The sequence below is a fragment of the Nannospalax galili genome, unplaced genomic scaffold (assembly GCF_000622305.1).
Source record: "Nannospalax galili isolate Female #2095 unplaced genomic scaffold, S.galili_v1.0 scaffold443, whole genome shotgun sequence".
Classification (NCBI taxonomy): domain Eukaryota; kingdom Metazoa; phylum Chordata; class Mammalia; order Rodentia; family Spalacidae; genus Nannospalax; species Nannospalax galili.
The window spans coordinates 3,645,298-3,659,075 of NW_008352479.1; the positions used below are offsets into that span (position 1 = coordinate 3,645,298).

The window sequence follows — 13,778 nt, forward strand, 5'->3', positions numbered from 1 at the left end:
ATGTGAGAAAGGCTCTAGGGGAGCAGAAATTGGTGTGGCCTTTTGGAAGACCCATTCTCCACTGCTGTGTTTTGAAAACCACAGTCCCTGTCTTCCTTGCAGAGCCAGAGCCTTTCACATTGTCCCTGTATTCTCTTATCATGGCTGTCATATCACCTGCTTAGTACACATTTATCAACAATTCTATTCTCCAAGCTCTGAGTAAATTTCCCCATAATACAATGACAGGAAAGAAACCCTGTCAACACTGTCCTACTACAGAAATCTCTCTGCACTCAGCCCTGGCCCCTGTTGGCAGCTAAGTGGGCACAGAATTCCAAATTAAAGATCCTTCCTTTCAGAAATGAAGATGATGGTCACTGCTTCCTAATGCTGGCTGCTTCTGCTAACTGTGGTCCTTTCTATTTGGGACTATTTCCTTTTGTCTGTCGTATTTTCTCTACCCCAGGTTTCTGGAACCTTCATCAACAACACAGGCCGCAAGGTGCACCCTCTCCCTGAAAGCAAGTATTATCCTGAGATTTTCTTACTGGTATCTTCTCCTTGCTTCCTGCCTTTCATTTGGTGTATACCTCCTGGGCAAATCTTTCCTAAAATTTTTTGTCCTCACATCTGAGGACAAAATTCTGATTTATCTTTTCATTCTTCTTTCTTATAGGCTTTGTTCATATTATCTCCTTAACCAATTTTATTACTTTTAAATTTTTGATTGTATATTTTCACTCTGTGAGAGCTGCTTTCCCTAAACACTGTTGCTCTAAGAAGGAAGCCTTCCTTGAGGTGTCCATCTTTTTGCACTCCAAGGACTGAGGTCTTTACTCTCTCTTCTTGCAGCTGCTGCTCTTCTTTCCTTTTCACTTTCTCTTTCACATCAAGGATTTTTCTCAGATCCTTGGTGATCTGTCTTTCGTTAGCTCTTGTTTAAGAAAGGATCACTGGGCTGGAGAGATGGTTCAGTGGTTAAGAGCATTCTTGCAAAGGACCTGAGTTCGATTCCCAGTACCCACATGGTAACTAACAACCATCCGTAACTCCAGTCCCAGGGAATACAACATACTTTTCTGACCTCCCTGGGTACTGCATGACATGAATGCACTTACATGCATACAGGCAATACATTCATACACATAAAATAGTAAAAATAATAAAGAAAATATTTTTAAAAGAAAGGAGGTCCTCACTGAGGGACTAAACAGAAGTCCTGAGGGCTTGGGTGGACTCATGCAATGTGGCCTTTAACAGATGGTGGCCTGGGCAGGTCATTACCTGGACAATGTCCTGGTTTCTTTTTTTTTTTATTTTTGTTTTTGTTTTTTTTCATAAATGGGTCAGATTCCCCCTGAGAAAGGTTATTCAATATGCTCTAGATTGTTTGAGCCTGGCTCTAGTATTTTAGAAGCCAAACTATATATGAGACTGATGGGCAGGAACAGAGAATGGTACCTTCTTCCTGGTGTAGGATCTCTCCTGTAGCCATGCACAGAGGCCCTGCACCATACCAGTATCCAGCCCTTCCCAGAGAGTAAACCTGAAACCTTCTGCTAGGCAGCACACTACAGGAGGGTGGCAGAGATCCAGCTGTTTCTTTAGTAGCTGGTCAGCTCTCTATTTGTCGTTCCCCACTTTTCTCCCACCTTTGAGGTCTCTGTGGTGGTTCTCAGTTTCCTGCTCTGCCAGCTCAAGTCCAACAAGCCCTCTCCTGCTCATCCACCTGTATCTGAGTATTCAAAATCCATTGTGGTATTTTCTTTCTTTGTCAGTGTGGACTCCTGCTTCCATCATGGTTTTGCTAGGAGTCTAGGGACAACACAATGAACAGCAGGAGTAAATGCACAACCTCCCTGCTAGACCACCCTAGTGGAGCAGTACACTGTCCCCTCCCCATGCCAAGTGATCCTGAAGATCTGTGACCCTCAGAAAGGGAGCTGGGGACTCACTGGAGTTAGGCAGAAATGTGAAGAAGAGAATATGTTTAATTTGAAATGTCGAATTTCAGCAAGCAAATACACTTATTGGTTCAGTCAACCACTGCCACATACCTCTGGGTTCATTATAACCAGGTGTGGTGGCAGACGTCTTTAATCCCAACACTCAGGAGGCAGAGGCAGGTGGATCTCTGTTAGTTCAAGGTCAGCCTGGTCTACATGGTGAGTTCCAAGCCAGCTGGGGCTACAGGGAGACGCTGTCTCATAACAATTTTAAAAAGTGTTTTAATTCTTTCATCCAAAAGTCTATTCTTTTACTTATTTTTTGTTTTTATGTACATGAGTGTTTTGCCTTCATGTATGTAAGTGCATCACATGCATGAAATGCCCACAGAGGCCAGAGAGGGCATTGAATCGCCCAAAAGTGGAACTATGGACAGTTGTGAGCCACCATGTGGGTGCCAGGAACTGAGCCAAGTCCTCCGCAAGAGCAGTCAGTGCCCTTAACTGCTGGGCCATCTCTCCGGCCCCTCAAAAATCTATTTTTAAGAACAGTCACTCTTAAAGAGTCTAACGGGTCCCGTGATGGTGCCACTGAGGTGTGGTTGTGGGCACTCTAGGAACTTTCTCTCATCTAAAGTCCCTCAGCCTTCTCACCAGCCCAGATCCTGTTTTTGTTTTTTTTTTTTAAGAGAGGGCTAAGCATGGTATCTGAGGTCATCACTTACCACTCCACAAAAAAAAGTGTCATCCACCCTTTACTTTTCTTTCCTTAACAGTAGCCACATTCATGGTTCATGTGTAGCCATCATGGGTTGCTTTGACTGTTCGCCAACTAACTCATTTTATCACTTGACTTTCTGGGAACTAGTGTTCAGTCTCCCCACCTGGGTGCTAACATCCTTGTAGGCAGAGATCATATGGATCTCTCCCTCAGCACCATAACTGACACACAACAGTCAGCAAATTGTGTCCATTCAAGCAACAAGTATTTATTAAGCTCCTACCATGCACCAAGCTCCCACTGGGTGCTGTGTTAGGCATGGCATAAGGAAACTACTCACAGAGCTCAGTCCAGGGGGAATGTTCAGTCTAGTGCTGACTGAAGACCTCCTTTCAAGCCCCAGGCAGGTAGCAAGAAGATGGTATGTTAGTGACTATAAAACACTTGTCAGTGACTAACCATGACCACCTTTGAGTAGCTATTTTACTCACCTCCATCTTTCTTTTTAGCAATAATTCTGTTTTTGAGCCATTCTTTGGTTTCTTCTTTGACATCTTGGGCAAGTTCAATAACCACCAAAGGATTGAAAGAACTCTCACAAGTATCCAAAGCTGATAAGGTCACTTTCATCTTTGACAAACAAACTTACTGAAAATTAAAACAAAAGGCAATTTGGTTATTCTGGGAAAGCAATATGCTGATTGTGTTTCTTCTCAATCATACCTAATTCTGGCATCTCATGGGTTATGTAACAGGCTCAACCAATGGATGTGTGGGAAAGAATATGGCCCTTTTCTGTAGAGAGATGGAAGGGAGAACTGTAAAAAGTGCTCACAGAGGAGCAAGATGTACAAAGGATGTAAGGCCACACAGCAAGTGTAAAGCTCCATTAGAGGCTGCCAGATAGACAACCAACAGTATCCTAAGTAGGAGAAATAGTATTCCTTGCAAATCAGTGAGAGAAACTAAACAATGAGCTCAGAGGAGTACAAATGGCTAGGTAGGGGAAGGCAGGGTGGGAATGAGCTGGCATTTTACTAGGGCCCCTGACTACAAAGGAATGGGCTCCATCTCATATACAATAAGGTTGTCAAGCGGTCATGGGCAGGGAGCTGATGCACTGGAAGTGGAGTTTTACAGATTACAGAGGTCAGCCTAGAGTGTGAGAGACCACTAGGAAGCCATTAGAACATTCTAGAAAGAGCTAACCCTGGCCTGAATAATGAGCAGATATCTAGAGCAGAATCTACAGAACCTGGCACTGCAACAAAAATATTAAGTTTGAGAATGTTAGTGGGTCACGAGTGGTCAATGGTGATTATACAGAGCCTTCCCCGATCCCAGGTAGGCAGAACCACTGTAGAAACCTCCCCTAAACTACATGTGCTAAGAAACACTATAAGAACACACCCAAGACTTCCACTTCCAGGACAGCAGACTAGGGGCTCAGACAAGACATTCTGCTGAAGACCAGACAACACAAATGCACGCACATTAAATTTTCTTTTTAATTCTGTCCTTGAATTTCAGAAAGCCAACAAGGCATGAGAATCATGGAACCCACAGCCAGAGGAATCAGAGAAGCTTGAGAAGCTTGGTGTTTCCCAGGAACAGCTTTGGGGGGTCGGGTAGTAAGGACTCAAGAAAGGTAACCAGAGCTGCTGTTTGTCAGCCAGGAGAGGCCAGCACACAAAAACTGTGACCAGTATAGAGTTGACAGGGACATGGGTCAGAGAACAAGGGTCTTACAAGACTTCATCCCAAAGACAATGGCAAACCACAGGTCAGCAGATGGGCACTAAATCGGTTCCCATCACCTGAATCTTAAGTCAGTTGTCTGAGAAGGAAAAGAAACAAACACAACAAAGTTTGATCATGGCCTTGACTGGGCAGACTTCAAAATAATCTTATCTGTGCAAGGAACTGAAGGCAAAAGTAAGAAATCTGGCAAAGAACTGGAAGCTGCTTTTTGATGGAAATTCTAGAATTTAATCATATAAGAATCAAAATCATAGAAAATCAGAGAAAACTTAAAGAGAAAAATCAATGAATTAGAGGACAGCTGTGAGGTAAACAGGGACCATGAGGAGGAAAGTAGAATCTGAGAGACTCCAACTGTGAATGTCCCAGTGATAAACACAAAACACAAGTCGGTTATACCTCAGTCACAACAGAACAGAAAACCAGGAGACAAACCTTCAAAGTTCTCACACTGACACAAGGGCAGCCAGGGCAGGGCCATCAGATGAATCAACATCTGTGTTCCCAGAGAATGTTACCACCAGTTCAAGCCTGTGGCCCCCAACAAAGAACAAGAGAAAAACATTCCTCCAAACTAAACAAAAGTTGAAAGCATTCAGCCCAACGTGTGCCCACTAAAGAAAACGGGGACAGAAGCTGCTCTTGAAGCAGAAGGAAATAACTGTGGGGATCGGGTCTGAACATAGAGTGCTTCGGGGAACATGGAGTGTGCAAAGGAATTCTCCTTTACTGACTGCTATGGCAGGAGGAACTAAGTTACGTTGTCTGCACACCTGATTCTACTCAGTCCTAACAGATCCACATTTTATTATTTGGTTTTCCTTTTTTTATTTTTTAAGGGTTTATTTATTTATTTGTATGTGTCTGTATGAGTATATATGTATGTGTGTGCAGGCGTGTGCTCTAAGGCAGAAGAGAGTATTAGATCCCTCGGAGCTGGAGTCACAGGCATTTTCAGAACTCATAGCATGTTACCTCATGCAGGGATTTCATCTCGTTTTCATAGTGACTCAGCAAGCATTCATTGGGCCATCTCTCTAGCCCTTTTTTAAAAAAAATGTTTTTGAGTCACAGTCTTACTAGGTAGCCTGACTAGCCTGGAACTTGCTATGAAGACCAGGCTAGTCTCAAACTGAAGGTAATCCTCCTGCTTCTGCCCTCCTGAGTGCTGGAGTTATAGGCATATGCCACTCTACCTGGCACTACAGTTTACCCTGTTAAAAATCCAAAAGAGGGCTGGGGATACGGCTCAGCTAATGCTGATACAGTGCTTGTCTAGCATGCACAAAGCCCTTTGATCCTTAGCACATTACAAACTGGGTGTGGTGGCACACTCCTATAATCCCAGCATGGGGGGGTGGGGTGGCGGATTAGGAGTTCAAGGTTATCCTCAACTGCATAGTAAATTCAAGGGCAGCCTGAGATACATGAGACCCTATCAAGAAAGGAAAGGGAAGGGGAACAGGAAGGAGAAGGAAGAGAGAGAGAAAGATAAAGAGAGAAGGAAAAGAAAGAAAGAAGAGGAAAAATCAAAGAAGTTATTTTGCTAAGCTCACAGTGAGCAGGAATATTATTGCCTCATGATACACAGCTTAAAACTAGAGAAATCCTAACTTTTCATTGCTAGTGTAATCCTAACTTTTCATTGCTTACCATTCAAACTTTTGTGTGCTATGTGTGTGTGATATGTATGTACATGTTCATGTGTGTGCCTATGGGTATGTGTGTGCCACAGTGTATATGTGGAGGTCAGAATGACAATCTCAGGGGCAGTCTTTTCCTTCCACCTTTGAGACAAAGTCACAGCACTACGCACACCAGACTACGTGGCCTGCGAACTTCTGGGAACTCTCATGTCTTTTACTCCCATCTTTCCATTGGAGTGCAGGGGTAACAGACATGTGTGCTAGTGCATTCAGCTTTTATGTGGGTTCTGGAGATCTGAAATCAGATCCTCATACTTGTGTGGTAAGCATTTTACCTACTGAGCCATCTCCCCAGTCCCTGACCATTCAACTCTTACTGAAGATGAGCTAAACCAGAATTCAAGATAAAATGACAATATGAGACCAATTTACAGAATTTTTTATATAAAGCAAAATTAAACATTTCAAAGATTAAAAAAAATAGCCCCAACTAAACATTAATAACAAAATCTAACAACAACAACAAAAACAAAACTACTCAACAATCACAAAACAAACCTCAGGGCAAAATCACAATCAACAGAAGACAACAGTGAAAAGCACTGACACTGGGCCTTCCTAACAGCCTGGAGAGCCTAGCCATTCACAGCCAAGTGTCTGTGATTAAGCTGTAGTGCGTCATGGGGCTCCAAACAACAGCCAGACAAACCAGAGGCCCCCTGAGCTTATAGGGTCACTGCTGTAACTTGGAGGCTGACTATTCCCAAAGGTCTGGGTGTTGAAGGCTTGGTTCCCACAGGTGCCATCAGGAGGTGGGGCCTGATGGGAGGTCTTAATCACTATGGGACCCAGGCCCTTTCCTTTGTTTTCTGCTCCTGAGGTGAGTAGTTTTGCCCCATGGCTATTCCCACAATAATGTGTCGTCTTCTTGGGAATGTGAAGACATCTACCCCTTTGCCATCTTGGGTTGGAACCTACAAGACTATAAACCAAGACAAACCTTGTCTCTGTGTAGATTAATCATCTCCGGCAATTCATAACAGTTGCATGGAGCTAACTAACACACACTATGAGTACTAAATATTGCTAAGCCTTAATTGTTTCGATAAGCAATTAGGAAGCAGATCTTATCAGTTTATAAAGATGAAAGCTTATGAAATTGTGTCCTATTGACTGAAAAATAAAAAGGACCTACATTCTTTCGATCAGTGAGGAGACTGTCAGGGGGCTTGCAGGCCTTGCAGAGGGTTTCTGCCTCTAATTCTTCACCCAATCCTTTTTCCTTGATTCCCATAAAAAAAACTTCAGCATTCTCCTGAAACCCGTGTACCCCTTCTTTGCCTTAGCACACATCTAGATGACATGTCCCAGTCTGCTGGTGTCAGGAAGACACACTAAATCCTAGCCCTGTGAGAAAAAGTCCAGAATTCCAACTCGAGGTCAGAGCCCTCGGGGGAGTGGTCAGGCCTCTGCCATGGTTTCTTCCCTTTCCAGGAGCATCTGGGATATAAGACAGAAAAATCCAGTCTGGTTTCCTAAATTGCAGAGAGGAGCTGCCTGCCCACCAACCCAGAACCCTATCCTCAAGCTGCAACCGAATAGGAAAGCTGTTGAGCTTGAATCTGGTCCACACTGGAGCTCTAATGGATAAAGCATTCACTTTACAATTCTTTATCTTGTTTCTAGAATTGGGGCTTAGGTAAAACTGTGCCTTTTAGTACATGCTGTCTGTATTAATCACTCTTTTCACTGCCGTCATCAAACATCTGAATGGAAGTATTTACAGAAGAAGGGTTTCTTCTGGCTCAGTCTGAGGAGATACAGTCATGACTATGAAGGCATAGTGGCAAGCAGCTCAGTGTCAGCAGGAGCATGAGGTGGCTTGCTTATAACTTTAAGGACCAGGAAGCATAAAATTTGGGCTAGAAGTCTAGCTGGCCCTATGTCCATAAGGTTCCAGAGTCCCCCAAGCAGCAGTCCCAGAAGGAGAGCAGGTGACTATACACAGGAGCTGTGGGGGACACTCACACTCAAACCTAACAGTCTACATAGTTAGAACGTGGTGATGAAGAGCTTAAATCCCAATTCCACTTACAACCTCTCAGTTACATGGCCTCTGACAACTCACTCATCCTCATTTGTGAAGTGGGAATAGTATACACTCGTGCATCACTGGGTCAGTGTGTGATCAGATCATAGTTGCATAGCACAGCATCTGCCATAGAGTAGGCATACAAAAACCGGGATATTCCTGTGACTGGCTAAAATTATAAATAGTGCAAACAGAATTTTTATACTCCAGAATTAAGCTCTCTTCAGAGAAATTTTAATCAACTCCGATCAAGGTTTCAGCTCCCCTCAGCAAGAATGAATATAATGAAGGTGATTTCAAAACAATTAGCCACAGGGTAGAAGTGAGCTCTGTGATCCATGATATATTTTAGAAGGCTTGCATCAGTAAGGTACCTGAGGCAATTAACATAAAAATAAAAGCTTATTTTGGTGGAGGCTCTAGTCTACCATCAGGTAGTTCCACTGCTCTGATCTTATGGCAAGGATGGTGTACCACAGCAAGAATGTGTACTGGAGCCAAACCACTCACCGGGCCAGGCTTGGTGGCTCACATATGTAATCCCAACACTTAGGAGACTGAAGTAGGAGGACTGCCATGACTCCAGCCTGGGCTACAGAGTGAGGCCTTGTCTCAAAATAAAACAGATCACCTCAATGAGTCAAGACGCAAAGTGAAGGCAGGAAGGGTCTGGACCCCACAGTCCCCTTTCAGGGTACATCCCTAAAGCCCTTGGGACCTCCACAAACCCACCTCGTAAAAATTCTATGCTTCTCAACAGTGTTGCCCTGAGACCAAACCTCTCACAACACAGGTGTCTAAGGGACACAGCCACATCCCCACCACTGCAACATTCTTCTAACAGCCTATGCTTGCTGTTTAAACAAAACAGTAACAACCAGTTGAAGATGAAGAGCCCAGTTTAAAATCAAGGTGAACACACTTTCCCTGGCTTCCACCTGGATTTCTCCTGCCTCTGTGAATTCCAACAGCTTTCCCTTTATGTCATCTCCTAACATTAAAGTATTGCCAAGGCAATGTCCAGACCTCCTTCTATGCACTATCTCCCTCTAAGACTCAAATTCTGATCTCCACACTGATGTCTTTACAATCTGAGCCACTAGCACCCTCTGAGCTGTGCTACATCAGGAGTTTCCACTGTTGGAAGCTTCAGTCTCACCAGGCAAACACTCTCCAGCACCAGAATCTGTGATGCTCCATTCTCACTGTCACCTAGACTGAATTTAGAATCACCTGGGAGACACATATCTAAGTCTCTCTGTGGGGGTATTTCCAGAGAAGTTTAACAGAGAGAAGACCCACCCTAAATGTGGGTAGTACCATCCCATCAGCTGGGGTCCTGGATAGAACAAAAAGGAGAAAGCAAGCTGAGTGCCAGTGTCCATCAATCTCCGCCTCCTTATGGCAGATGCAATATGACCAGCTGCCTCGGGCTCCTGCCGCCATGGCTTCTGGCCATGATGGACTTTATCCTTTCTTAAACTGCAAGCCAAAACAATCCACCCCCGTTGTTTCTTGTCAGGCATTTGGCCACAGCATTGAGAAAAGTAGAGATACAGCTTCCTCTCCATTTCCCTACCTTGCCTGGGCATCCTTTCTTTAGTTCTGTCATCAACTTTAAAAATATTGGAACCAACACAGACACCCACAAATGGAATGAGTTTCTAAGGCCCAAAGTCTTCCCTCTCAAGTAGTTTCTCAAGTTTCTAACCCAGTGCTTCTCTACCACAGCAAGTTTTGCACTTTGGACTTATTAATTCTAAGTACCTCTATCAGATTTAATGGCTCCAAAGTTTGAGAGCAGATAATTCACATTGGACAGCCACAGTCACACAGCAGCAAGGCTCCAATGGGCAATGGTTTCCTTCTCATGGTGGAACCTTCTTCACTCTTGCAGCAAAGCTATTGAACAGACCCAAATTGTCTGGCTTGGACTGATCAACCTCCCCAACCCCTGTCCTGAACACATGGGTTTTATAAATCAACACTGTATTTAAATTATACATTCTTTTCCTCTAAAGCTTACTTTTCCTTACCTCAAAATTCTAACCTTTATATTGATGTCTTTGCAACCTATATGTTATGGTTAACTTTAAATGTCAACTTACCAAAACTTAGAATCACCAGAGAGGAGAGCAAGTAAGGAATTTTCTAGATAGACTGGCCTATGGGCACATATGTGGGGATTTGACTTGATTGTTAATTAATGTAGGAAGATCCAGCTTATCGTGGGCAGTACCATTTTATGGGCTGGATTCTGAACTGTGTGAATGAAGAGAACTGGCTGAGCATAAGCAGCCAGCAGGCAGCCTGTGGTGTTCACGTCTCTCTGCTCCTGGCTGTGGATGTGATGGGAGCAGCTCTCTCAAGCTCCTGCCTCTGACATCTTTCAATGATGGACTGTGACTGGAATTGTGAACCAAATAAACCCTTCCTCCTCTAAGTTGCTCTGGGTCAGGATATTTTATCAGAGTGACAGAAATGAAAGCAGAGCACTAGACATGCAACACTTTGCAATACTGTGTGAAGATACATGCAAACCAGTGGTCCACACGCTAGGTTCTTCCATCCATGTTGACCAGGCCCAACATGCTTAGCTTCCAAGATAAGACAAAATCAGGTGCATTCAGAGTCTATAGCCTTAGACCAATAAGCTAAGTTCTATGAAGGAAATCAAGGCAAGAGCTAGTGCTTCCAAACATCTAATGATTTAGTTAGAACAGATAGCACAGTCTTAGGCAACTTAAAGGGAAAGGGGACTCTAAATGAGAACAGCACCTGTAAAATCAGAGACCATGCTTTATGAGGGGCTTAAGGAAGATCAACATCACAAAAGGCCATGCAAAGGGCAGAGCATTGGTGAGGCTGAAGCAAAAGAATCAAGAGTGTGAGGCCAGCCTAGGTTACACAGTGAGTTTAAGTCTAGCCTCAAGTCTCAAAAAAAAATAGGCAGTGGGAAAATATTAGTCTACTAATCGAATTCAAAAGCTTAGCTTCATGGCCTTGAAAACAGAATAATAATCACAGTAAACATTTATCATGTAATTGCTGCTACAATAGAGCCTAAAGGTAAAAAAACATAAATGCAGCAGTACAAATGATGTACAGTGTACTTTGAGGGGCACCCAGTCTAGCAGCAGGCATCCTAACATCAAGTCATCCTAGCATGATCCCAGGAAGAACCCAGGAGGAGGCAAGTCCTGGAAATGGGCCTGAGGAGTCCAGGAAGGAAGGCAGGGACCGGCAACCTTCTGTTTATTTCAGAGATACACACAACTACAAGGTTTCCAATTGGGAAGAGTAAGAACTCTTAAGTGGAGAAACAGCAAAGCTGGAAATGGTGGCAAAGTGTTCACAGAGTGTGTGGATGTTCATCAAAGGTCAGAGCTTTTGAACACCCCTACATAGTCAGCTGTAATCATCTTCCTGATTCAGGATTACCAGCTCGTAAAACAATTTTGCTGGGAAAACCAGAGTAGGTTTCTATTCAAAGCCTGCATATGAGCACTACCTAGAAACTCAATAAACATTTGTTCACTATTTATTCTCACTTGAGACTACATGTCATTCATTATCCAAGGCAGAGCTTAGGAAGGCAAGTCTTAACTATACCCCAGCTACAAAGTTCTTAAAAATGAATGGCAAAAATACCAAACATGAAAACACGACTTCCAAAAGAAGAAACGCCCTTCCATATTTTTTTAAATGTTTGAAGTCACTAACACAACAAATGCAAAGTATCAACACTCTTCTCCTTTTCGAATCTGCCAAAGCTAAAAGATGGGAAGAGCACAGGCCATGTTCACATGTGGAAAATGGGACGTTTGCAAGCACAGCTGACCATACTGTAACACTATCACCTTTCCAGAGAGCAATAACAATGTGGGAAATATTAAATATCTATACTCTTTTTTTTTAAAGGGGATAAGAGATATTTTATTCTGGATTCAAATATGAATAACAATGGCCCTGCAACTCAGGTTCAGGTTATCCCCAATTCCATGTTGCAAAGTGCTAACAGTTTAATTTAGGTTTTATAGTAACAAAACAAAATCATAAATCAAGACACTTTTCAAATATATTGGTAGAAACCTCGGGTAAGTGGATAACAGAAAAATGAGGAGCTCTCAGCTATAGACCCCAGAAGCTATCAGACCACATTCTTAAACCTTTTGATTGGTGGAAGCAAGTGGTCTGTATGTATATTCCAAAGGACTTACTCAATAGTCACAGAAATATTACCTCAGATACAGTGTTTTCTAGTGGATTCTTTAGGGTCTCTTACATAAAGAATCATATTATCTATATTAGGTAAACTTTGACTTCTTCCTTTCTTATTTGTAAAAAATATTTTATAGTGTGTAAGAGTTTTGCCTGCATGTAGGTACATGCATGTCATGCAGCACCTTCAGAGGTCAGAAGAGGGCATCAGATCCAGTGAAACTGGAGTTACCAATGGTTGTTAGCTGCTATGTTGGATGGTGGGAACTGAACCTGGGTCCTCTGCAAGATCAGCGAGTGCTCTTAACAGTTGAGCCATCTCTCCAGGTCCTTCTTTTCTTACTTGTATCTTTTAAATTTCCTTCCCCTGGCTTTTACTGATCCAGCTAAGAGCTAAGATTTCAAGCATTATAATGGACAGGAGTGGAGAGGGTTGACACCCTTACCTTGTTTATCATCATTAAAATCTTTGATTTTTTTCTCAATTTAACATGCTCTGGCTATAGGTTTGCCTTTATTAAGCTGAGATATGTTCTCTCAATCTCTAGCTTCTCCAGGGCTTTTATCATAAAGGAATGTTGAATTTTGTCAAATGCTTTTCCTGTGTCTATTGAGATGACTGTATGATTTCTTAAATCCATTTATAGGATGTAGAGCATTTATTGATTTTCCTATATTGTAGCGTCCCTGAATCTCTGGCGTGAAGCCAACTTGATCATGATAAATGGTCGTTTTGACATACTCTTGCATTTGGTTTGTGGTTATTTTATTGAGAATTTTTGCATCCATGTTTATTCAGAAGATTGATCTGTAATTGTCTTATTCTCATGTGTCTTTATCTGGTTTGATATCAAAGTGATATTGGCTTCATAAAAGACTTGGAAAGCATTCCTTCTTCACCTATTTTATGGGATTATTTGAGAAGTATTGATGCTAATTATTTTTTAAAGGTATGGTAGAATTCTGCAGTGAGTCTGTCTGGACCTGGATATTTTTTAGTTAGAAAAATTTTTATTACTGTTTCAATCTCATTCCTTGTTCTAGATCTGTTAAGATTATTTATGCAATTTGGCAGTAAATAGAAATTATCTATTTGTTTTAGAACTTCTGATATAATGTAAGTTTTTAAGGTATGTCCTTCTGATTTTCTGAATGACATTGATATTTGTTATAATATCTACCCTTTTATCTACGATTTTATAATTTGGTTCTCCTTGTTTCTTTTTTGTTGTTGTTCATTAGAAGAAGCATTTCATTACAACAGCATTAACCTATTCAATAACATCCTGAGCAAGAGTACATCTCCTTCACAAGTGGCTGTAAGTTTCTAGGTTCACAGTTAAAGTATTACAGTTATACAATATTGAACTCAGTATAAGCCCTGTAAGGCCTAAAATTGAATGGGCAAC

General features: G+C 42.3%; 1 protein-coding gene across 3 annotated transcripts in view; it reads right to left on the reverse strand.

Annotated features, from left to right (window-relative positions):
• Ano10 (anoctamin 10) overlaps positions 1-13,778 on the reverse strand; it is a 160,127-nt gene that overhangs the window by 131,476 nt on the left and 14,873 nt on the right. For all 3 annotated transcript variants that reach the window (XM_008849484.3, XM_029554265.1, XM_029554266.1), the window contains one exon: positions 3,141-3,297. In XM_008849484.3, coding sequence (XP_008847706.1) covers positions 3,141-3,279 — 139 coding nt within the window. In that variant the 5' untranslated portion in view covers positions 3,280-3,297. The remainder of the gene's footprint in view (positions 1-3,140; positions 3,298-13,778) is intronic.